General features: G+C 44.3%; 1 protein-coding gene across 4 annotated transcripts in view; it reads right to left on the bottom strand.

The window, feature by feature from the left end:
- si:ch211-267e7.3 (ADAMTS-like protein 2) overlaps positions 1 to 25,527 on the bottom strand; it is a 149,883-nt gene that overhangs the window by 14,529 nt on the left and 109,827 nt on the right. For all 4 annotated transcript variants that reach the window (XM_063063749.1, XM_063063748.1, XM_063063751.1 and 1 more), the window contains 6 exons: positions 17,975 to 18,078; positions 14,880 to 15,006; positions 10,527 to 10,740; positions 7,693 to 7,848; positions 4,637 to 4,807; positions 1,979 to 2,155 (listed from right to left, as the gene is read on the bottom strand). In XM_063063749.1, coding sequence (XP_062919819.1) covers positions 1,979 to 2,155; positions 4,637 to 4,807; positions 7,693 to 7,848; positions 10,527 to 10,740; positions 14,880 to 15,006; positions 17,975 to 18,078 — 949 coding nt within the window. The remainder of the gene's footprint in view (positions 1 to 1,978; positions 2,156 to 4,636; positions 4,808 to 7,692; positions 7,849 to 10,526; positions 10,741 to 14,879; positions 15,007 to 17,974; positions 18,079 to 25,527) is intronic.

Raw genomic sequence — 25,527 nt, 5'->3', positions numbered from 1 at the left:
GTTAGCATTCTTTTCAAGAGGACTAGAATATAAGAGCAGATGTGGTGCTGAGGCTTTATAAGGCACTGGTGAGGCCTCACCTTGAGTATTGTCAACAGTTTTGGGCTCCTTATCTGTGAAAAGATGTGCTGGGATTGGAGAGCATTCAGAAGGTTCACAAGGATGATTTCAGGAATGAAAGGGTTATCATAGGAGGAACATTTGATGGCTCTGTACTTGAGGGAATTTAGAAGGATGAGGGGAGATCTCATTGAAACCTTTCAAATTTTGAAAAGCCTAGACAGTGTAGATGTGGAAAGGATGTTTCCCATGCTGGGGGGGGGGGGGGAGGAGAGAGAGGTGGTATCCAGGACAAAAGGGCACAGCCTCAGGATAGAGGGGCGTCCTTTTAAAACAGATATGTGGAAAAATTTCTTTAGAAAAGGGTGGTGAATTTGTGAAATTTGTTACCACAGGCAACTGGTCATTTTATGTATTTAAGGCAGAAATTGATAGGTACTTGATTGGCCACAGCATCAAAGGTTACAGGGAGAAGGATGGGGAATGGGACTGAGGGGGGAGAGAAAAGTATCAGCCATGATTGAATGGCGGAGCAGACTCAATGAGCCAAATGGCCAAATTTTGCTCCTACGTCTTATGGTGTTGTGGTGAATGGCCTAAGTGTCAGAAGGGAGTTGCTGGGCATGTGAGAGAGAACAAGTTGCAGGGGTAAAAGGGAGAGGAGGGGGAGGTGGGAAATGGGATTGATGGCATTGATTGACTGCATGGGCCCAATGGGCTAAATAACTTTGTGTTGTAGTAAGCAAGGATTATTCAACGGAAGTAAAAAGCTGAGTGAAGGACATTACCAGGGTGGAAATAGAAGCTCATGGTTCTAACAGGGGGTTCTAATCCAAACTATGAGACAACTCTTACAGCAAGGTCAAGATATGGAGTATGCACACCCTACAACACTGCCTGATACTGATTGCTGTTAATTTTTTTACTTCAATTTGAATCAGGCATACAGTTGACATCATAATTCTATTCACACTTGGCTGGGAAGGTGCTGACGCTGGGAGCAAACAATGGCAAGGTGAACATTATGGAGTGACAATGCAGGCTGATCCTTCCTGTCAGCATCAGCACACAGCAAGTGAAGGCAGCCAGTGGCAATGTTAATGTCTGCCAGAGGACAGCAGCAGCAGCAGCATTGCATCCTGGGTTTTCCAAAGGAGAGGGAGAACTAGCGGCCGATTGAGAACCCCACATCTGAAGCTATCCTGCACGGTTGAAGAGCTGCACACCACAAAACCCCTTCAGCCCAAATGTCCATACTGACCAGCAGCGAAGGGGTAGAAAGAAATCTCAAGCAGCAGCAGCAAATCAGTGACCCACTTCACAACATGCCCAGGTACACCCTAATCTTCCATCCATCCCCTCAACCTACTCCTTGTTCCGTCTCCATTAATAACCTCAGTTTAAAAAGCTGGCCAGAATAAGCAGCAATGGTGTGGTATGTGAGCGTGTGTTTTCATGTACCAGGGGCTGAAATGGTCAGTGATCTGAGATTCACATAATACCCATGGGGGAGGGGGGGGTGCTGAAGATCTGGTGTGCAGGATGATGAGAGTGGGAAACAAGAGAGGGCAAATAAGCTTCTTGAGACTGTCCCACCACCCAAATGAATGATTGCTAATCCGTACTGCAAAAAGTCATCGGCCTGTACTCTGTAACCTTGAAATACTGACCTAACAAAAATCTACAGAATCCACCCTTGAAATATCAGCTTCATCCAATCAGGCAGAATCCGCAACAGACTAGATGTTTTGCCGATTTCACTCCTGAACAGCAAAGTTCTAGCTTTAAGGTTTAACCCAAACTCCTCATAGTCTTTGATTGTCCCCTGTTGGTGGGAACAGTTTCTTTGCCTCTGAACCCTTTCACCATTTCTCAGAGAGTTGTCTGAATCAGCCTTTTAACCACTGAGTTTGCTCACCTGCGACCAGGAGGTTTTGAACCACTTTGAGCAGGGCCTCTCAAAACAGGCAGCCTCCTCATCAGGCTTCTTGGTGTGTCTGCATTGTCTCTCCTCATACTCCTTGTAAATTCCGTTTTCCAAGCCGGCACACAGAATCCTTCGGGTCTTCCTACCTCGACCACAAGTGGCATTGCACTGAAACAGGAGGTCAGCCATTTATTGAAGTCAGTTGATCCCGACAACACCAGAGGGAGCCCGAGAGCCATCAACTGAGTTATACATATCTCTTTCAAAGTCAAAGCAGCACTCACAGAGCACCCCCGCCAGAATACTATAGCAACCCCCATCAGAACACTCCAGCAACCCCATCAGAATATCAGAGTCATCATTAACACCTTTTGTAACCCAATCTCCAAACACAGCTCTGTAATCTTACGGGGTGGCAGGTAGTGCAGCTAGTAGATTTGCTACTTCAGATCGCCTCAGACCTGGGTTCAATCCTGATACTGGGAGACACCTGTGCGCAGTCTACACTTGGGTTTTCAGGTGCTCTAGCATCTTCCCACATCCCAAAAATGTGCCAGTAGGCAGGTGAACAGTAGAATCTGATAGAAGTGTATAATTATTGTAAATGGGTGGTTGATGATTTGTGTGGAAGGATTAGAGTTCTATGCTGCACAATTCCAACATGGCTGGCTTACTGGTGAGATCCTAAAACAAAACAAAAATTGCTTTGTGGTGGGTCCAAATATCCATCCATCACCAATGATCCCCACCAGCTGGCTCTGCCATCTGCTCAGGAACCTCGCGGTGTGAAACTTGAGGCTTCTGTAGCTCCTGCAGCTACCATAAGGCAGGAGGTGCCCAAGCCTAAAGTTTCACACCGCGAGGTTCAGGAACAGCTACTTGCTTTCAACCAGTCAGTTCTTGAACCAACCAGCACAACCCTGAACACTAACTTCAAACTCTGACCATTTTGATCACTGCATTAAAGTGGACTTTTTTTCTGTTTTAATTGTGTTCTTCCTTGTAAAATTGGTTGTAGTTTATGTTTTACTTGTGAATGTTATGCTTCTGATTCTACATGCCTATGATACTGCTGCATGTAAGATTTTCTCTGCATCTGTGCACAAATATACTTGTGTATTTGAAAATAAACTCAACTTTAACTGTCCAGGGAAAAGCATTTCAAAGTATAAGACTGGGAGACTATGAGAGTGTGCTCAATTGTTACGCTACAGGGATAAGGCTGCTTCCATCGACCAACCCATTAAACCCATCTCAGATCTGCAGCACCGTATCCACCCCTTCCTCACCATGGTCCTAGACATCACTTCTCCCAGACTCTCAGTGACTAATCAACTGCTGGAAGACCTCCCCTGGGTTGAGATATAGCTGCTTGACCCGCTGTAGGATGCATACAAAATTCATGCTGTGAGAGCTTCGCCATTATTTCAGCAACTGTACTGTTCCCTAGACCAGCAGTGAGTGGTAAACATCAGGTCAGGCAGCCACTGCTGACTGAATTCATGCCCGTAACTCAAAGAGCACATGGCCCACTGCCAGGGCAGGGACACCAGAGGCCAGATCTCTGCAGCCAGTGTTGAGGTCTCGCAAATTCTAGTCAACAGGACTCACATTCGAGCCTCAACAAAGCCCAGAGAAGACATTGGGAATTGAATGCTAGTTGTATTGTGCCCTCCGGTACGGGTGAGGTGGACCATTACCACATTGTTGAACACAACCATGAGGCAAAATCTATGGACTGAGGCTTCAGTCACATCCCAACTAGCTGTCATCAAATCTCAGAATGCCCACACCCCCCGTTCAAACTTAGCTAATGGTCGATTACCATAGGCAGGTCCTTACCAGGGGCATATCCATCTATTTACCCAACCTCTGGTTAGGGAAATGGCCCCTGTACACCACGGAGCCCTGCGGCTATACAATAACTTTCTCCACAGTGCTGATCCCTTCCAAAAAAAAAAAATGCAGGCCATCTTTGAGTGATCCAAGCCACCCATGGCATGTCTCCTGCTGAAGCGTGCAGGCTAATGCTACTCTACCCATCAATTATGCCCCTCAACCATCAGGCTCTTGAACCAGCAGGAATAAATTCATTCAACTTCACCTGCCCCATCATTGAAATGTTCCCACAACCAATGGACTCGCAAGGACTCTTCATCTCATGTTCTCCAAATTTATTGCTTATTTATTATAAATACTACTACTTTTTGTACTTGCGCAGTTTGTTGTCTTCTGCATTCTGGTTGAACACCTTAGTTGGATGGTCTTTCATTGATTCTGTTATTATTTTATAGATTTATAAATCGAGTATGCCCACAAGAAAATGAACCTCAGTGTTGTATATGGTAACATATGTACTTTGAACTTTGTAAGTTAGCAGGCAGGACAACTTTGGAAAGCTACTGGCTTCAGAAACAATGTGTTGGGGTGAATCACACATTAAGATCCTCCAACAGATCCCAGTCTCATTCTCCTTTCATTTTTCTAGCCTGTACACCACGTGCAGCTCAGACTCTGGTGGGGGTCCCAGAGTGACAGCAAGAGGCCAAGAGCCCAGGAAGGGGTTGCCACTCACCAAAGGCTACACTGATACTGGTCCAGCTGGTGCACCAGTGCCTGCCATTCACATACATCTTTCTGAACACCTACCTGCTCCCACTCCTGTGACACCCAGTGAGGCGGGCAGTCTTTATCTCCACAGGGGTGTACCACCAAGGGCTTCACTGTCGCATCACACTGTGAATCTGGCAAGACCTTCCCCTCGTTGTTTCTGCAAACCACATACCGCATCATCCGACCCTCACCACAAGCTCCCGAACACTGCAGTGGAATGGGGGGAAAGAAGGGCTCAGATGTCAACACAGGCAGATGGAGGCCCAGCAAAGTGCCCAAGGCGTATAGTCACACAGTACAAAACAAATCCTTCAGCTCAACAGGCTCATGCTGACAAAGATTCTATCTAAACTAATCCCATTTGTCCATGTTTAGCCTACAATGCCTTTCTTATCCATTCACCTCTATGGGCATTCAACAGCAGCACAGTATATTGCAAACATGACAAACATAAATTGCATGAATGTGAATTAACATAAATTGTACATAAATTACACCACAAAATAAAAAATGTTCATATCACATTACTGCAAGTTGAGGGAAATATAGTCCAAGTGTTGTTTAGTCGGTTCAAGAGCCTGCTGACAGTGGGGAAGAATCTGCTATAGAATCTTGAAGTGTGGGTCTTCAGGCTCCTGCCTGACTGTAACAAGGAGAAGAGGGCCTGGCCTGGATGGCGGGAGTCTTTAATAATGGATGCCACCTTCTGATGGAAAAGGGCGAAGCCTTTGATGGCCTGAAGATGCAACATTGAGCATGGGAGGCAGACAAGGAGAGGTCTGGAAAAATTGAAAACAAATGTGACAAAGTCCAAAGACACAGAAGAGGTTTGCAGCAGATGATGAACTGAAGGGAGAGCACAGTGAGGCAGTAGTGGTGAGATCAAGCTAAGCCTTTGCTAGCATTGAGATGACGTTGGGTTAGGAGTTTAAAGAGGCTGGAACAGTGATCAGCCTGAGAAAATGCCTGGGTAAGGAACTGTATTGATAGTGAAAGGCAGCGGCAGTGGATTTGGAATTACTTAACCACAAGATATTTGGCTCAACGGAAATAATTTGTAAGTTGCATCTTCATCAGGCTCCCTTTACCTTTTGAAGGTATTGTCTATTTCAGAAAAAGGAAGTGGGACACCATTTAGAGCCATTCTAAACCAGACTAGCTGGAGGTGCAAGACAGCTGAACATGCAGAACACCTATCCCTGCCTAGGAGTTGGGGATGAGGTGAGGATATTTTTGCAAAGCATCTTTCCCACGACACTCAACATAATATGGCAAATACAGCAAACAATTTTCATCACAGATTTGTCCAAATCATAAATCAGTAGCAGCTGATACTACCCGCTGTGTAAATAAATTACTTCTTAGGTCTCTTAAATCTCTCCTGTCTTGTGTTTGTGCCCTCTAGTTTTGGACTCCCCAACCCTGGGGAAAAGCCCTTATCCATACCCCTCACGATTTTATAAACTTCTATAAAGGCACCACTCATTCTCCTGCACTCCAGGGAATGAAGATCCTGTGTGACCAACAACTCCAGTACAGGCAACAACCCTGTAAATCTCTTCCGCATCCTCTCCAGCTCGACAATGTCTTTGTTATAACAAAACTGTAAACAACACTCCACAACACCCCAAGTGTGTCTCACCAATGACATGTAACTGCAACGTAATGTCCCATTTTCTAAACTCGATGCCCTGACTGATGAAGATCTGCATGTTAAACACCTTTCTCATCACACTGTCCACTGGTGCAGCCATATTTAGCAACGTGTTCACTTGTCCTCCCAGTTACCTCCATACCCTAACACTCATGAGGGCCTTGCAATGCACTCTACAAGTCCCACCCTGGTTAGAAAGTCCGAAATGCAGTCCAAAACACAGTTTGAAATCCATTTGTCATTCCTCAGCTCACCTCCTTCACAGATCAAGATTTCACTGTAATTCATTGAAGCCTGCTTCAACAAGATCCCCTAATTTAGTATCATTGGTCATTGCTCATTGTGCCCTGTACATTGACATCCAAATTATTCCCATAAATAAAGAATAACACAGGTTCAATAGTCACGGACCTCTAGTCGGAGAAGCGATCTTCAACCATCATCCTCTGCTTCCTATCATCCAGTCAATTCCGAACCCACCTCACTGGCACCCCCTAAATCCCATGCAACTTAACATTCCAGATCAGTCTGCCACAGCGGACCTTAACAAAGGCCTTATTATGGTCCATAAGAACAACATCCACTCCCTTAACTTCATTTATCCTCTTAGCTACACTCTCAAAAGAACTTAGAGAGATTCATCAGACATGAACTCCCAATGCTGACTATTCTGGATCAGGCCTTGACTATCCAAGTGATGGAAGATCTTATCCCTCAGAATTCTATCCAATAACTTCCCTACAACTGCAGTCAGATTCACTGGCCTGTAGTTGTATCCTTCTTCAACAATGGAAGGACATCAGCCACCCTCCAATCTTCTGGAACTCGGTCAGTGGCTAACAATGAAGCAAGTATCGCTGAAGGACCTCTGCATTTTCAACCCTGGCCTCCCATGAGGTCTGGCAGTCCACCTTGTGAGGCCATAGGGATTTTCCCATATTAGCTGCAAATACCTCCTCATAGTATGCATATGTTCCAAGACCTCGCTACTTATTACCCTCATTTCAATGGCATTCATCATATTCTCCTTAATAAAACATCGAGAAACAGCAGGCATTGAAAATGTCAGCCATCCCTTCTCAACATTAGTGTGCCTGCCCTGATTTCCGTTCCTGTGGTGTAAGTATGAGGCTTGGGGTATTAAGACTCTGCAGCATAGAAACAGCCAGTTGACCCATATCCACCATGCCAACAATGATACTTATCTGAACTAATCCCATTTGCCTGTAACCCTCTACTCCTCTCTTGTCCCTGTACCAATCAAATACCTTTAAAATATTGCAATCGTTTCTACCTCCAGCTCGTTCCTGATATTGACAGCGTCAAGGTGAATGCATGTCAGCTCCAGTGCAGGGTGACACAGTACTAATCTGGAGATTGTTTTGGAGTGAACAAGGTTAACCTCCCCTGGGTTACATAGATCAGAGACGGCCCTTACCGGCCCCCAGTCCGATGCAGTCCAGCGCCGGTCACACGGAGGGCCCGCGCACTCCTTCTTGTTGCTTGGCTTGGTGTACTCATTGCACAGGCGAGGCTCCACCGAGCAGCGCACTTCCCGTCTCATCACTCCTCTGCTTCCGCACCGGGCTGAACACTGAGGGTAGAAGGACAGTTACCAGCTCCACACTGCTTGCGTTCGGCCAGCAATTGCTGAGAACTCCTTACATCAGAAACTAAATGCACAAGTTAGAGATCCCTCAACCAGAAAAGCAGTGGGAAACCATAGGGAGAATAGTTTTGAGCTTTCTCACCACTAAAGGCCACAAAGTGAGGGGTGGAGCCAGTGGCTTGGACTACTCTCCCCATCAATGACCTAGTGGGTGAGCTCACCACTGACCATTCCCTTTACACCCAGCTTATGTATTACTTTCATCTGAATGGGGCAGATAACCCTAAACAGAAAGATAAACAGTCTGTTTATATTTTCTTTGTCTTTGTTTGTAATTAACATCCCAGGCTTTAAGGTGTTTGCAATTAAACTTATTTTTATAATAGTCTTATTTTATGTATTATTTCAACCCCTATGAATTGTCCCCGATGATGAGAAATGTTTAAAACCTGTTTGGAGACATCTGGCAGTGCCCAGCTGTCAGAAGATCATCAGTGGGTCCCAGATCTAGAGCCTCGGGATCTGTCCCCACACCCTCACTCCCCAGTCACTACTCTGCCTCAAGAGCTGCTAATCGGGTAACGAAGGGTCAGTTTCGCTGACCTTCACACCCCAACCAACCTTGTGTGAGCGGCCGGAAAGTGGGGCAGTAATTCAGGGTTGAGGGTCAAATCCAATAACTGAAAAAACACCAGCAGGAGATCAAATCACTTCAAATTTATTGCCTAGCCTTTGTTCGGTAACCCTGTAGGTTTCCCCGACTATATAAAGTTCTAAATTGACCAACGGGGAGCATCACATACAGCGTGGAAGGGCCAAACAAGAATAACCTCTAGACCAAGTGTCCAACCTTTTTTATGCCATGAACCCCCCACCATTAACAAATGGGTCCATGGACCCCAGGTTGGGAAACCCTGCTCTAGACTGAGATTTCCAAGGTCACTGATATACAAAACAATCACACAAAACTACACCGTCAACAGTACCAGCTTCAGAGTGATCACATCCACATCATTGAACTACTAGGGATGAACAATAATTTTAAGTTAAAAAAAAACCATCAGAAAATCTCAGCAGGTCAGGCTATATCCGAGAGAAGCTGAGCAATCAGTGTCTCAGGTTTACAACCCTTCAGCAGAATTGGATAAGACAGAGATGCACATTAGCCATCAGCATGTAGGAGGGATGCACAGAACAATGGGAATGTCTGTTATAGGATGAGCCAAAAGGGGACCAGCACATTAAGCTACGAGGTCTTTTGTAATTATGTTGGGAGTGTGCTATTGTGTAGGTTGTGGAACCTGTTTCAGCAGGTGTGATAGGGAAAGAGGGTTGGGTGCAGGGAGATAGAAAGCTCTTATTTGTTTAAGAGTGACAGCCATTTGATCTGTGCAGTGAGAATTCACGTACAAAATATCTGTGTGGGGACTGCAGATATTTTAAATATAAGAAAACCATCCTCAGCAGGTCAGACTCACAAAGGTGTGATAGCTTAAAAAAATTAGAAAATGGAAAATGCAATTAAAATTTAATACTTACTATGCAAAAAACAAAAAATGACATCTCATGTTGGACTACAATGTCCCTTGTCCATTAGCTCCAAGAATGATAAACAAAAACCTGAACAACATTGTAGATCTCTTTGAGGTCCAAAATGCTTCACAAATTGTTTCAATATTGGATAAATAAAACTGCAAATATTCCTTCATCCTCATTGCAATGGAGAGCAACTTTTTTTTTTAAGCAGTTCCAAAGGGAAGAACAGACAGACACTGAGGAAAGCCCAAAAGAGATGATACCAAAACTAAGAGAATGTTAGGTGGGAGCTCCCATCTATAAACAAAAAGTCTTAAAAATTACAAAAGGATACATGTTCACGTGTATGGGTTGAGTTGTTCTCCAATCTTGGCAATTTACTTGCAAACGTTTTGCCACCATGCAGGGAAAGATCGTCAGTGCGCTGGTAATTGTGCCCTTCTTTATATATCTTTCAATCAGCTGATCGGTCATCATTTCAGAATTTCAATTATGATGTGAGGAGGAAATCTCGTCGCCAATTGCTTGTGTGGCGACTTTGTGCATTGTGTCTGGTATTTTGCCTGCATCAGGTCATAAATAGGATCAAAGTCCACGTGTTTGTTTACAGATTGTTTGCGAAAACCACGCTTCTAGAAGTTCTCTTGCATGCCCCGTGTTCGCTTGTGCCCGGGCGAATCTCTGCCCCTCTCAGCAGCGCACTGATGATATCTCCTCACTTGATGATGAAACATCTGCAAGCAAATTGCCCAGATCGCCCCACAACTCAACGCAACCATCAACCACCCGATTTACACTTCTTCCAAATTATTTCCAACGAAAGGATACAATTCGTCTGTGGGAACAGGTATTACTAGAACTAGAGGTTGTAAATATAGCTTACATGCCAGCAAACCTTGCAAGAAATTCAGAAAGATCATCTTTGTACGAAGAATGGCAAGAATGTGAAACTCACCACCAGTTAGTTATGGTGCAGGTAAAGTTAATGAACAGAAAAATAAACATGAGAGAACACAAAGGCTATCCTGATAGCATTACAGGAACAGGTATGGGAAGAGACTAATGTGAGACATAAACAATGATAAGTTGTGAAATGCTTTTCATATAACGTTCCAAAGCTAGATTACCTCTGACCATTCCGACACCTCCCACTGGGGCCCACACCCCTTGTTTTTGCAGAGTTTACGCTCCACGGGCCTGGTCAGCTCGGCACCTTCACACAACTCGTCATAAACGGAGCTGTCAAAACCAGGAGCAATCATCTTCCAGCACCGTACTGTCCTGAACTGATAGCCTTCCCCGCAGGTCCGCGAACACTCACTCCATCTGCTAGTCTCCCACCTGCATAACATCCAGAACAAAGAGAGGCAGAGTGAAACCAGCGGTTGCAGAAATCAGTCAGGTGTAGTTGTGCTGCAGGCACATCTCGAACTCACCGATAGGCAGAAAGGCCTTGACTGTTTCAAAAAACTCAAAAGGGGAAATAATGGCTTGTTAGCTCATCAAAACCCAGGCAGCCAAATCAATGTCATTACACCAATACTTACTGAATAACAAACTGCCGGAAAAACTCAGCAAGTTGAGCAGTGGAGAGGAAAGGCAGCTGGTAATCAAAAGGAGAGGGTGACACAAGGGTGATTTTCTCTACCCCTTGACTTTATACCACCAAGTCCTGGGGGCTACACCAGGGGCTCCCAACCTGGGATCCACGGGCCCCTTGCTTGATGGTATTGGTCCATGGCATAAAAATGGTTGGGAGCCCCTACTCGACACTCAGTCCTGATCCAGGTTCTCAATTGAAAGCATCAACAGTTCCATCAAACTTCTGGAGGAACATCTGTGGAATTCCCCTCCATAGATGCTGCTCAAACTGATGAGTTCCTCTAGCAGTTTGTTTTTTTTTGCTTCAGGCTCCAGCATCTGCAGTCTGCACGTGGCACCATTTAGCTGCATTGGTGGTTCTTCCAAACCATTTCTTTCCATTCGTCATGCAGTAACAGTCCAAGGTTTCCATCCCCTCTGGAATATCACTGTGGCTTCACATTCTGCAACCTTGTCCCAAATTAGGCCAGTATCACCCCATCAATTAAAAGAATTTTAACTTTTGCACACCAACTACAGGTGTCCCCCTCTTTTCAAAACCTCACTGTTATGAAAGACCTACATTAGTTCCCTGTTTTCACTAACAGAAGGTGTTTTCACTGTTACGAAAGAAAGCAGCACGCGATAAAAATCAGCGCGCGTCCCGAGCAGCCGCTCCTCCCCCGGATTCGGAACGGCATTCCAGGCAGTCTTGCTTAAACATGTGCCTGTGAGCAGCCGTTTGCAAGATGAGTTCTTAGGTATTGGAAAAGCCTGAAAGAGCTCGTAAGGGTGTTACACTTAGCGTAAAACTAGACATAATTAAGCGTTTCGATCGTGGTGAACCAAGTAAGGACAAAGTGAGTTTGGCTTGTGGAAGTTGACAAAGATGATGTTGAAGAGGTTTTGGCATCCCATGACCAAGAACTGATAGATGAAGAGCTGATGCAATTGGAAGAGGGAAGGATAAGGGAGGGATCAAAACTGAATGCACTAGCGAAGTGAAGTTGTCCAGGAACTGAACGTGAGGCAACTACGTGAGATTTTCGCTGCAATGATAAAGTACGACTTTAATTTTGAAAAGGTATGTCGGTTTAGGGCATATTTGCAGGATGGTTTGAGTGCTTACAAAGAACTGTATGATCTAAAAATGTGCGAGGCTAAGCGGTCAAGCAAGCCTTCAGCAGACGACGAACCTCGACCTTCAACATCGAGGCAGGCAGACATAGAAGATGACCCGCCTACCCTCATGGAAACAGACTATGAGATGACACCCCAGTGTCCCACCACCCCAAACTACGGACAGATACCAATCTGCAGAGAATGCAGTGGTAGCCGGGAGGCACCCAACACATCTTTAAGAAAAAAGCCGAAATAAACAAGCTAATTAATTAGGTGCCACCCAGCATGTAGATGTAGGCCCAGATCAGAGGCAACATAATTGGCAATTGTCTCTGATCTGGGCCGACATTTACGTGCCGGGCAGCACCTAATTAATTAGCTTGTTTATTTTGGCTTTTTTCTTAAAGATGCGTTGGGTGCGTCCCGGGCACCACTGGACCACTGCATGCTTCGCGGATCGGTATCAGTTCGGTGCCTGGAGGGTGGGAGCTACTGCACCACCCCAAACTCCGACGACTCAGCCTAACACACCATCATCAGTATGCTCGGCGCTTTCCCAATTCCGGTAAGTGATACTACACTGTACATACATTATTTCTACTTAATATCGGCTGTGTATTTTTATGTGTTATTTGGTTTGATTTGGCAGCTTCATAGCATAAAGGTTACTGGAGAGCACTTGCGCCGTGTTTTTGCTAGAGCGCTTGCGTGAGATTTTTGCTACGGAGAACAGTGCAGGCAATTATTGTGGAAAAGTATTTCTACTTTATATAGGCTGTGTATTCATCATATCATTCCTGTTTTTACTATGTTACTGTTATTTTAGGTTTTATGTGTTATTTGGCATGATTTGGTAGGTTATTTTTGGGTCTGCAAACGCTCACAAATTTTTCCCATATAAATAAATGGTAATTGCTTCTTTGCTTTACGACATTCCAGCTTACGAACCGTTTCATAGGAACGCTCTACCTTCAGATGGCAGGGGAAACCTGTATCCCAAATCCACCTCGTACTGTCTCTCCAATTTCGAAATTGCATATTCAATTTCCACCTTGTTCTCCACTGTTTCCTTCCAGGGAGGTGGAGGGAGGTTGGGGGCACCTTAGCCCAAATTGTCTAGGTAGGAAGATGATTAAGATCCAATGATCTTAAAAAAAAACCATGGCCCATAATAGACCATATAAAGCTCTGTGTAAGAAGAACATTTTTAGTTACTTGGGTCAGGAAAACCAGCTTGCTGCCCCTCACCTCTTTGCTGGTGAGTTTTCAGTTGGTGTGTTTCTTTCATGCTGAACGAGTGTTCCAACAACCTTAGCTCCTCGGTCCCACTGATCTAAATTGGGCTTTCATTCAAATTTCACACAAATGTCTTCAAGATCACAGCCTCCAGGAACATAGGTAAGTCTGGATTGAGAAGGAGTTCTCACCCTAACTTGGTTCTTTCAATGACAGTGAAAAGTACAAGAGCTCTCATCCTCCCTGTGGGAAGAAACATTTCTACTGAACTCCAAACTCAATGGCTTTCAAGGTGCTCACGGAGTGAGTACCCACCAAATCAAGGCTGCAACAGTGCAAGCTGTAAGGACAACGTGTAGTGGTTAGGTCAGTGGTCTCCAACCACTGGGCCGCAAAGCATGTGCTACCGGGCCGCGAGGAAACGATACGAGTCAGCTGCATCTTTCCTCATTCCCTGTCACGCACTGTTGAACTTGAACATAGGGTTGCCAGCTGTCCCGTATTAGCCGGGACACCCCATATATTGGGCTAAATTACTTTGTCCCATATGGGACCACCCTTGTCCCGTATTTCCCCCGCTAAGGTAGAGTGTTCCTATGAAACCTTTCGTGCCAAAATGGCGTAAAGCGAAGAAGCAATTACCATTAATTTATATAGGAAAATTTTCTGAGCGTTCCCAGTCCCAAAAAATAACATAACAAGTCATACCAAATAACACTAACATATAATAAAAGTAGGAATGATATGATAAATACAAAGCCTATATAAAGTAGAAATAATGTATGTACAAAATAGTCGGGAAGATTAAGCCAAAACCGATTTGTGGGGGGAAAAAAAAATCGGCACGTACACACATGCGCACATCACATATGCACACATCACGCATGCGCACGCAGGTGCCCACACAAGGCTTCATGGTCATGGTAGTCTTTCTCGGGGTAAATACAAGTGTCCTATATTTGACTGCTACTTTTGTCCCTTATTTGGGAGTGAGAAAGTTGGCAACCCTAACTGTAAAAGACATGTTGAGGTGAGTTTAACCCTACTTGAACATCACCCTCCCACCCCGCACAGTCGGCAAGAATATTGTCAATATTAAACCAGTCCACGGTGCAAAAAAGGTTGGGGACCCCTGTGTTAGATTATTAGTCTAATTACCTAAAGGCTGAGACCCTGAATCCCACTATGATTCAAATGTTTGCATTTTTTCCCCCAAAAAGATGGAAACCAACTTTAGCAGAGGATAAAATGGGTTACAAAAGGATTAATGTAAAATGGGAGCATTTATCACAGAACTGTTGGGCCGAAGCTGTTGCTTCTGTGCTGTACCTCTCCATGCCTCTGTAACCATGAAGCTAGCTGTCTTCCGAAAGCAAGCACAGCCTGATCTGGCCGTGGTGTGATCCAGTTTCTCAATAACATGATTGACTCTCATCAGAAGTGGCCCGAGTCAGCTTCATCTCCACATTTGGTATGACAAAGCCACAGCACACAGGAAAGTAACATCCACCTGCATTTGAGTAGTTACCCAGATCGCTTACCTGGGAGGGCATTCCCTTCCTAAACAAAACTCGTGTGTTGGCTCAGGCCTGGTAACAGCATCACAGTGAGACTCGTCCACCTCCACTCCATCATACCTGACACACATAGCATAAGAAGTGGTAATCCCTGCAATGAGAAGAGGATTACAGTTCATTCAACATCGCTCCATCAGCTTCAAATCAGTTGCATTTAAACACATCGTTCTGACATCAGCTAGAGGTCACTTTTATGGTTTTGAGACCTGATCATCAAAACTAGACTGACACCACACATCAGTACTGATGACTATCCATGATACTTCCCCTGCCAGGTACCACCTAGATATGGTGTTAAATTCAGACTTTGTCTGCCTTCTGAGGTGAGCAGAGATCCCATGATAATATTTCTTAAAAGCTCAAGACAATTTTCCCTGGCATCCAATACATTGAGTCCCACATTCTCTCCTACCCACCCTGCCCCCCCCCCCACGATGTGTGCACACACAGGGCATTTAAGTATCATATTTAAGGTTGATATTCAGACATACCAAACGTCTGAATTCAACTGCATCTAGCACATTTCTGCCCAAATGACAAAACACTTTTTCTTCCTGTAGACTTTCCCATCAATATTTGTATCATCTACAAATTTCTTCATCATGCCTTTACGTTTAATTCCAAATTATTAATATTTACTCTAAGCAAAGGGCTGTGAACCTAGATGGCTAAAGATTTCCTGTCACAAAAACATCATTACCTTTGCTTCCTGCCGCCATATCAGTTTTGATTCCAGTCACTCTCCCTTTTATCCAATGCGCTTTCAATCTTTTGACTAGCCTATCATGTGGGTTATCGTCCAGAGCTTAGCTAAAATCTACGTAGACTACCTCAAAGCTACCATCCTCATCAACTCTTACTCCCTCCTCAAAGAATCAAACACTGCCTTCCCTTAACTAGTCTTGACTAATTGCCCCCAAATTTATCTCAACCTTTCCATTTAATGATTTATACAGTCTATTACAATATATTCCAATAATTTGCCTACAGATAAAAGTAACTATCCTTTGATTTATGCCTACAGTGCCTCCCTTTTTAACTAGCAACCTTCCAATCACCTGGGACCTTGCCTGGAGCTTGGGAGTTGTCAAGGCATTGGTTGTATATCCCTCAGAATCACATCACTGAAATATTACATCATCCAATTCCCATTTGAGGGAGCTTACTCCTTATAAACTAGTCACTACATATTCTATAATTTTACATTGTCTGGATTTCTGAAGTACTTCATTTCTTTGAAGTATTGTGGGTCATCTAAATGGCTGAATATATATATGCAAATAATCCTTTCACTGCAGCCCTGCAGAATCGGCAATCTAAGATTCAAACAACAATAAAACAGTAAATGTGGTGCTTCTGAACAATGAACTCATTATCATCTTTCTACAGCCACCTCATTACACCCACCTACACTTTAGAGATCCAGATTATTACATGTGGAAGGGGAGCACAGCATCAGGAGATGGCATTAGGTTGGAACCTTAGCAGGGGGCCAGTGGGAAGATCACCCACAAAGGAAGCTTATCTTTACTTGCTCAGGCTCTGCCCTGAAAGTTCATGCTATTTGTTAGCACTGTTTGCGACACCTTCCATTACTCAGTTGTGAGTACAAGCAGATGGACTGGGTGGTACGTGTCTCACTGCTGGGCAATTTTCCACATTAATAACAATGTTACTACCATAGATGCACAGCTAATTCCAGAGCACAAGGATGTTGTCTACTCCTATAGACTATGCAGTATCCAGTGCTTTCAACTATTTCCAGACAAAATGTGAAGTGAATCCAATAGGTTGAAGACTGTGATGGTGGGAATTTCAGGAAGTGGTGGGGTAAATCATCCATTCAGCTGAATGCGGTTAACACTCCATACTGGGCCCCAGACATTGTTAGAGCCTGTTAGCTGTTTACCTGGCCACTAGTTAATTTTAAACTGCAGAGGAAGGGCTGTGAGGGATGGAAAGGACAAGAATAACAGCTCTGAGAGGGTGAGGCTATGTCAGTGAGTCATGAGGCACTCAGGGTGTGATTAGTCTCCATTGTCCATCTATTCTTGATGGCAGTGACGTGGAACATGCCTGGGTCAGGCTATACTTATGGAAAGGAGAGAGAGAGAGAAAAAAAAAGCCAAAAGATAGACAACTTCCAGCAAAAATAGGCAGATCTGAGGCATACAGTGGCTTACCAACATTGGAGAATTTGAGATTGAGTTGAGAAGGCTGCCAGACAGCAGATAAGTTGCAGTTCCTCGAGCTTCTTGAAATAGTGAAAAGATGGAGTGGGAGTGGGATGGAGAATTAAAGCAGCCTCTCCATTGGTACAACACACACAAAATGCTGGAGAAACTCAGCAGGCCAGGCAGCATCTATGGAAAAAAAGTACAGTCGACATTTCGGGCCAAAACCCTTTGGCGGGACATTGACTGTACTTTCTCCCCCTCCTTCCCCCCCCCCAACCATCGGTGCTGTCTGGCCTGCCGAGTTCCTCCAGCATCTTGTGTGTGTTGCTCGGATTTCCAGCATCTGCAGATTTTCTCTCTTCTCCCTTGGTACAGCCTGGCTTGTCGGACATGTCCCGTAGCAACACATAAAGCACAATCATCCACCAACTGCCCCATTAACCTGTCGGGCCTAGTGTCAGCATATCACAGATATTCCCTTTGTCCCATCCACCCCTCACCCTCCTTGCAACTTAAAATAATTTCTATCTTTCTTTTACAGTTCTGCCAAGAGGTCATGGGCCTGAAACATGAATCACATTTCTCCTTACACCGATGCTGTCTAACGTGCTGAATGTTTGTCATTTTCTGACTTTATTTCAGATTTCCAGCATCTGTGTTCCTTTTTAAATTTTCATCACTGCTGATGCCTAGATATGGCAGAACTGCTGATCTTTGACTTGCTCAGTTGGCTGTGGGATAAAAGGCCTGTCCATTGCATGATAACAACATAATAATCCATACATCCACCCTAATCAGCCCCAAATCCCGCCCTCCAAATGGTTGAACAATTAAAGGCCCTGTACTTGTGTAAGTGAAGGGCTGTAGGGTTTCCAAAGGCACCTGTGGTACATGTGGAACTGCAGGGTGCGTACGCTGATACCTTCCATCTGTACATGTCAGCCAGACTGATGTCATGGTCAATCTCCCCACCTTCAAACTCAATGCTGCAACAAGGAAAGAACAAGGGGTGGAATTTAATTACAGCACAGAAACGAAAATCCAGGGAAAACTGCGGCAACTTTCTGAACAAATGGATGAACGATCGATCAGGTTTTATGAACCAATGATAACTTACAGCAATCGTAACCTTTAGCCATTTAATTCACAAACCTGAGCTAATTGCAATTTTCAATGACTCATCTTCTCAACCTCTAACTCCAGTCATTGCTCGACTTAACCCATGTCCCAGACCAGGTTCCCTGCAGGTAGTCACTGCCCCATGGTAGGTCAGGTAGGCAATTCCTCAGGTCAAGTAGTCATAGCCCCAAGTTAACCAGTCACCTCCAGGTGATAGGTAGACACCACCCCAGGTCAGGCATCATTCCCTCTTCACCGTGCCGAGCATCAAAAGAATCCAACAGCACAGGCCTGAAGAACCTGGTGGCCTACTCTGGCTCCAAGTTCATCTGTAACCCTTCTATGTGGTTGCAGTGACACCTCAACAATCAAACTGACTGGGAAAAATGCTTTTCTGGTGAGTGGGCTGGGCTTTTAGACCATTCTTTATTTGTTAACCTTTCTAACTGGCACAGGTCCATGAAGCATTAAAAACAACAAAATTGCAACCTTGTACTGGATGGAAACAAAGAAAGGATACGAGTGATTACATTCCTCCGCCCGCCTCCAAGGGGAGCTTCAACTGCATTACTGTCTCATTCCCTTGTAGCTGCACATCCATTCTAGGAGATCAACTGGCTATTTGCTACTTCCCCCACAGCCTCAAATTCCCTTTTCCTCAAGGAATTGGCTTTTTCTTTGAATTAGAATCCTTGGCAATTGTTCAGCACCTCTCCTATGTCATCCCTGATGTTATTCCAGCCTGGCAAGTTGTCAGACATGCACAGGTAGAGAACTCAGCCCAAGCCTAATCCCACCTTCAAGGAACCAATAAGGGTCACTGCGGAGTGGCTATTAAGGGAATGAGACAACAAGGGGGAGACAGAGAGTGAGACAGTGTGATCACTGGGAGAGGGCGACTGAGAGCGATTTATAGGAGAATGAAGCAGTGAGGAAGAAAGATCCATAAGGAATGAGATGGGAGAGGAATGGAGTGAGAAAAGAGAAAGTGATCTATGGAGGGAGTGAGGCAGGAGGAAGAGTGATTATTGGGGGGAGTAAGAGAGGAAGGCTGGAAGCACGTGGCAGGCAACTCTGGGAACATGAGCGGGTGGGAAGGGTGAGACAGCAAGGAGCGTCACCAACGAAACAAAACTATGCCTCCCCCACACCCCCCCACCCAAAGAGACCGGTAACAAACATCATGAGCTGCTAGCAATGAGGTCAAACTACACAGCGGTTTGAGGGTCACTGCTAATATCCTTTGTACATATCAGCCTGTGAAATGTGCTCGGATCAAAGAAACCACACGAAAGAACGAGTTCCTTTAAAGACTGCAGTAACAAGCTGATCTTACTGGCTGTGTTTTGTTAGCTTATTTTTCTTCAGATACAGACTGATAAATGACTTAAAAGATATTTAATGCTCCACTTAAAAGAAGAACAAGGGAGCATTTATTGGAGACTACACAAACTGTGAACAATTTAATGTTAGTTTTGAAAAGCAAAGAACTTTTTGGTTTGGGCACCATGGTAGTGGTTAGCGCAACATTACAGCTTGGGGATTCAGAGTTCAAAGTTCAATTCCAGTGCCATCTGTAAGGAGGCAAGGTGGCCCTCCTCGTGGAATGCTTGGATTTTCCCTGGGCGCTCTGCTTTCCTTTTACTTAGAACTTATCTAAATCTTACATCAACCCCACAAAGTGAGGGAGTAAAATTCTTTGCGTTATGTCTCCATTGCAATTCAAAGGTACATCTAATGTCAGAGAACTGTATACAATATACATCCCGAAATACTTTTTCTTCGTAACCATCCACGAAAACAGAGGAGTGCCCCCAAAGAATGAGTTAAATGTTAGAACTCCAATGCCCCTCCAAGTTCCCCCTCCCATGCATAAGCAGCAGCAGAGCAACAATCCCCCTCCCCTACCAACAAAATAAAAGCATCAGCACCACCACTGAGCACTCAAGCGTGCAGCAAAGCATCAGCAAAGACACAGACTTGCAGTACCCCAAAGACTACTCGTTCACCCAGTATTCAACATACCACCGGCTCTCTCTTCTCCCCCTCCCCCTAATAAGGGAGAAAGAAGTATCTCCATTTCACAGACATGCAAATTTAAAAGCCTCATGGCTGATAGAAAGAAGCTGTCCCGTTGAAAGAAGCCTGCTGGTCCTGACTCTAATGCTGTGGTACTATTTGCCAAACGGAAGCAGCTGAAACAGTTTATGGTTGTGGTGAATGGTGTCCCCGATGATCTTCCAGGCCTTCTTTCTGCACCTGCTGCTATAACTGTCCTCAATGGAGGGAAGTTCACATCCACAGATGCGCTAGGCTGTGCAAACCACTCTTTGAAGTGCCCAGCGGTCAAGACTGGTGCAGTTCTCACACCAGGTGGTGACACAGCCAGTGAGGATGCTCTCATGGGTGCCCCTATAGAAGGTCTTGAGGATTTAGGGGCCATGCCGAACTTCTTCAGTCACGTCAGGTGGAAGAAACACTTGCTGCGCTATTTTTGCCACAAAGCTGGCATGTACAGTCCAGGTGAGATCTTTGGTGATGTGTACACCGAGGGATTTGAAACTACTCACCCCTACAGTCCAAAGACATACCGGGGAGGTTAACTGGTCATTGTAAACAGTCCACGACTAGGTTAGGGTTAAGGGTCTCGGCCCAAAACGTCGACTGTACCTCTTCCTATAGATGCTGCCTGGCCTGCTGCGTTCACCAGCACTTTTTATGTGTGTCCTGATGAAGGGTTCCGGCCCAAAACGTCGACTGATCGTTTCCACAGATGCTGCCCGACCTGCTGAGTTCCTCCAGCGTGTTGTGAGTGTTGTTTATGTGTGTTGCTTGAAATTCCAGCATCTGCAAATTTCCTCGTGTTAAGGTTAAACTGGGGCTTTCAGGGGTTGCATTCCTTGAAGGGCCAGAAGGGCCTACTCAGCACTATATCTCCAAATAAATAATTTAATGCAGACAGTTAAATTCTACAACTTGGCAAGGCTGAATCAGAGATGGACAACAGGGTGGTCAAAGCTATTACTTAATGTGACAATAAATGAACAGTGGAAGGTGTTTAAAAAGGAATTTAACTCAATAAAATATACCAGCATACATCAAAAGCAGAAGGTCTTTTCACCAACTGAAGAGCTGCCGTCAAAGGAGAAAAGGGATAACATGAAGGTGAAGGTTGGAGTGCATTAACGTGCAAAGACAGCGCCAATTAAGGGCACAGAAGAACAAAGTGAAAAAGACTACAATCTGCTGTTAAGTTAATTTCTAAATTGTTTGATTTCTTAAATGCCATTGTGGTTTTTAAATCATTTAAAAGCCTTGTAGGCACTTCAGCCTTCACAGATAGCGCCTGCTATCTGCTCAGAGGTCACAGCATCTGTGAATGGCCTTTGACCTTCTCATTCCACTGTGTTTAAACTATGAAGTACCTAGGTCATAATCTTCCAATCCAATTTCTATTGGTTATTCGGCAACGCAAACTGCACATGTACTGTGGATGACATCACTAAACTCGGGAATGATGCTCGCACAAAGGCGAATGTTGTCACAAAGTGCTCTTTCAAAATTCCCCATCCATTTGGAAGGGCATCATGGGAAATTGAGCTGTAATACGGGAAAACATAAGCACTTTTTTGTGTGTGGTTTACACAGAAAACAGGTCCAATCAGATTTGTTATCTAATACAAAAGCAAAATAATCAGGGCTATATTGGGCTTTTATAACCCTACACAGTTAAAACAAGTTAACAGAATACTCTGTGCTAGACTTGGAACATAGAACAGCACACGACGTTGTGCCAACCTTTTTAACAAACTCCAAGATCAATCTAACCCTTCCCTCTCACATAACTCTCCATTTTTCTTTCATTCATGTGCCCTTCTAGAAGTCTCTCAAATGTCCCTAATATATCTGCCTCAGTCACCACTCCCGGCAGTGCATTCCATGCATTCAGTGCATCATTCTGTGTAAAAAAAAAATACACATCTGACACCCTACACCTTCCTCTCGTCATCTTAAAATTATGCCCCCTCATAGTAAGCATTTCCACCCTGGGAAAATGTCTCTAGCTATCCACCCCAGCTATGCCTCTCAACATCTTATACACCTCTATCAATTCACTTCTCATCACCCTTCGCTCCAAAGAGAATAGCCCGAGCTCGCTCAAGCTATCCTCATAAGACATGCTCTCTCTGCAGATAGTATCCTGGTAAATCTCCTCTGCACCCTCTCAAAGCTTCTACATCCTTCCCATAATTAGGCGACCAGAATTGAACACAATCTTCTAAGTGTGGTCTAACCAGAGGTTTTTTTTAAAAAGACCTCTTAAACGTATACCTTCTTGTTTTTAGCACCCTCTCCCTGGGGAAAGGACTATGTGCTTTCACCTTGTCTGTGCCCCTCACGATCTTACATACCTCTATTGGTTCATCCCTCAATTTCCTACATTCCAGGGAATAAAATCACAGTCTACACAACTTTCCCTTGTAATTCAGGCCCACAAGTTCAGGTAACATCCTTGTAAGTCTTTTATTCACTCTCTCTCGCACAATAACATCTTTCCTATAATAGGGTGACCAAACTGTACACAATTGTACACCATTTATAGAACTGCATTAGAACTTCTGATAGATTAGGATCCAGACTGTTGTTTTATTACATTTTTAGCTTCCTTTGCACTCATCTGTTCATTAAATCACCTGTTTGTCTGTAAACTAGTAGCATATTCAGTTCAGTACTTTGCAAAGCTGAAGAATCAATCTGTATCTGTTCATAGGTCTCTTATCTAAATTGGTTCAGATGTCAGTATATTAACTCAACAAGTGAGAAAGCACAAACAGAAGGGTGATAACATCAAAGCTCAGATACAGAGTGTGGAGAAGCACAGCAAGGTCCTCAGAGGGCAGTCTGGTCACTGATCCTCCCCATTATGATACACACCCTACATCAGACAATAATCCAAAACAGCGCCTCTGCCCGAATTTAGAGTATTGTAGAATGGACATGAAATGGATATAACAGACACCTCTATTGGTTCAAGTGATGATGACAATGATGAAAAAACAGGACTAGCAGACTCCATTAACGACAAAGCAAGTGAGATTGCACAAGCATGAAGACAGATCCTATCAAATACAAGTGTTTTCTCACAAATCTGCTGAACCTGAGAAGTTTGATACGTGGCCTAAAGAGGTTCCATATCCTAAAAATCCTCAAACCCTGGTCGAAATTTCTGCATATGAAGAATACCTATGACTGGCATCCATATGATGGCACCCAAATGTGGCCACTATGTTATATCATCAAGTCAGACAGTTGATGTGTAAAGTTAATATTGACATAGGAGAGGATAAGCAAAATCTACCAGGTAGTTGGAATGCCAGTAAGATATGGTTACATTAACAAACCCCAACACCAACAGACTGGGGAAGGGTGTCAGCTGCAAGCAGAGGAATTCTGAGGACATCCCTGAATGTTTGAAAGACTTTAGAACAATATGGTTGAACCACTCAGGAGTTCCAAATGTCAATAAAGATAGCATTGAAGCACCACTCAATGGTCCACTGAAGTCAACCTTTATGGATGATCTGAAGTCAAATGTTGCCAGAAGATCAGGTTAACAACATCAAATTGGAATGAATAAGTGGCAGATGGAGTTCAACCCAGATAAGTATGAAGTGGTTCATTTCGGTAGATCCAATTTGAAGACAGAATATAATATTAATGCTAAGATTCTTGGCAGTGTGGAGGCTGTTCAAGCAAGGAAAGCCACTGCCACACATAGAACAAAATTCTGATCAAGGACTACATCCCTAGATAGGGATTGCCGTGTTGCATTGTCTCTGACCAAGGGACACACTTCACTGCAGATATTTGACTAATGAACATTGAATGGTCTTTCCTCTGCCCACATTGCCCAGTTATCAGAACAGGTGGAATGAATGAGTAGAACACTCAAAACAAAAGACTGACAAGGTACTGTGAGGAGGTTATACGATCTCGCTGTGCATCAGAGCAACCCCAAACTACAAGACCAGGTCAAACCCTTTTGAGATGGTGACAGGACAATCTATATCATTACCCAGAGCTGTTGACCTCAGAAGGCTGATATACACATTATGACAGGCAGCACAGTTGACATTTGTGTGAATCTAACCCAAACTGTTCAGTCTGTTTCTATACAGGCTTCTGTTGCAATCCAGGAGATGGGACAACAGCTTGATTCCTGCAGAGTGGGTTCTGTTCGAGAAATCACATAAGGAGCCACAGAGCATTTGGTGGGAAGGACCCTACTGTTGATCACTCAGCAGTAAAGGTTGAAGGAAAAAGGAAGTAGATACACACCAGCTAGTGTGAGTGACACCAGGAAGTGAAGCCGGAGACAGCAATCACTACAGCTAATGTGCTAGTAACATCTCACTTACTGTCTATGCTGCTGGGCTCCAGTGAATTTATCACCAGCCAGCCAGAAGATGCTCTGCAAAGTCATTAACCCACTGGACAGAATTAGACTTTAACTTGACACTGGTACCACACATTTTTGACCTCTGATTTTTATGATGTACTGATTAAAAATTTTGTATTTAGAATCAAAGGAAGGACTGCTAGATACATGTCCAGATTATTGTTTCGATAGTTTTCCCTTGTAGTTTTAATTTACTTTATGCTAGCTGATATGTTTGGATAATTACCTGCTCGCGTGTGAACATTTCGTAACTTGTATATTCATTTCTATACTTGTACTGTTTCTTTGTCTGCAAGGCTGAAATGTGACTCAGTCAGTACCTGTTCACAGGTCTCTTACCTAAACCAGTTCAGATCCGTTTACAATACGTGCTCAAGGTCCTCTGTTACTTCTTATCTCGACTTGCTTAAAGGACTAGACTGACAAGTACCATGATGAACACAGGACCATAAGACACAGGTGCAGAATTAGGCAATTCAGCCCATAACTCTGACATTTTGTTCGCCCCGATATTCAATCACAGCTGACTTATTTGCCCCCTCAACCCCATACTCCTGACTACCTTGCTTAAAGGGACATCAGAGACGCTTGGGAGTGGGGAATCACATCTGAGAAAAGGGAAGGGAGAGGGGAGGGAGCAGGAAGTACAAGACATTCTAAAATAATTAATAAACCAATTCTTTGGAACCAAATGACCTTGCATAGTGTCTCGGGGCTGCATTCAGTTATCCCCACCCCTCCCACCCTGACACTTCTTCTCTGCCACTTGTTCCACACCCTTGCCATTCCAACATCCTTCGCTCTGTCAGATTTACAAACTCGCTCCCCGTCCCACATTGAAAAATACACACTGTGC

The sequence above is a fragment of the Mobula hypostoma genome, chromosome 12, assembly GCF_963921235.1.
Source record: "Mobula hypostoma chromosome 12, sMobHyp1.1, whole genome shotgun sequence".
Taxonomy (NCBI): Eukaryota; Metazoa; Chordata; class Chondrichthyes; order Myliobatiformes; family Myliobatidae; genus Mobula; species Mobula hypostoma.
The sequence above is the reverse complement of the archived record's forward strand: the minus strand, read 5'-3'. Positions and strand labels throughout refer to the sequence as shown.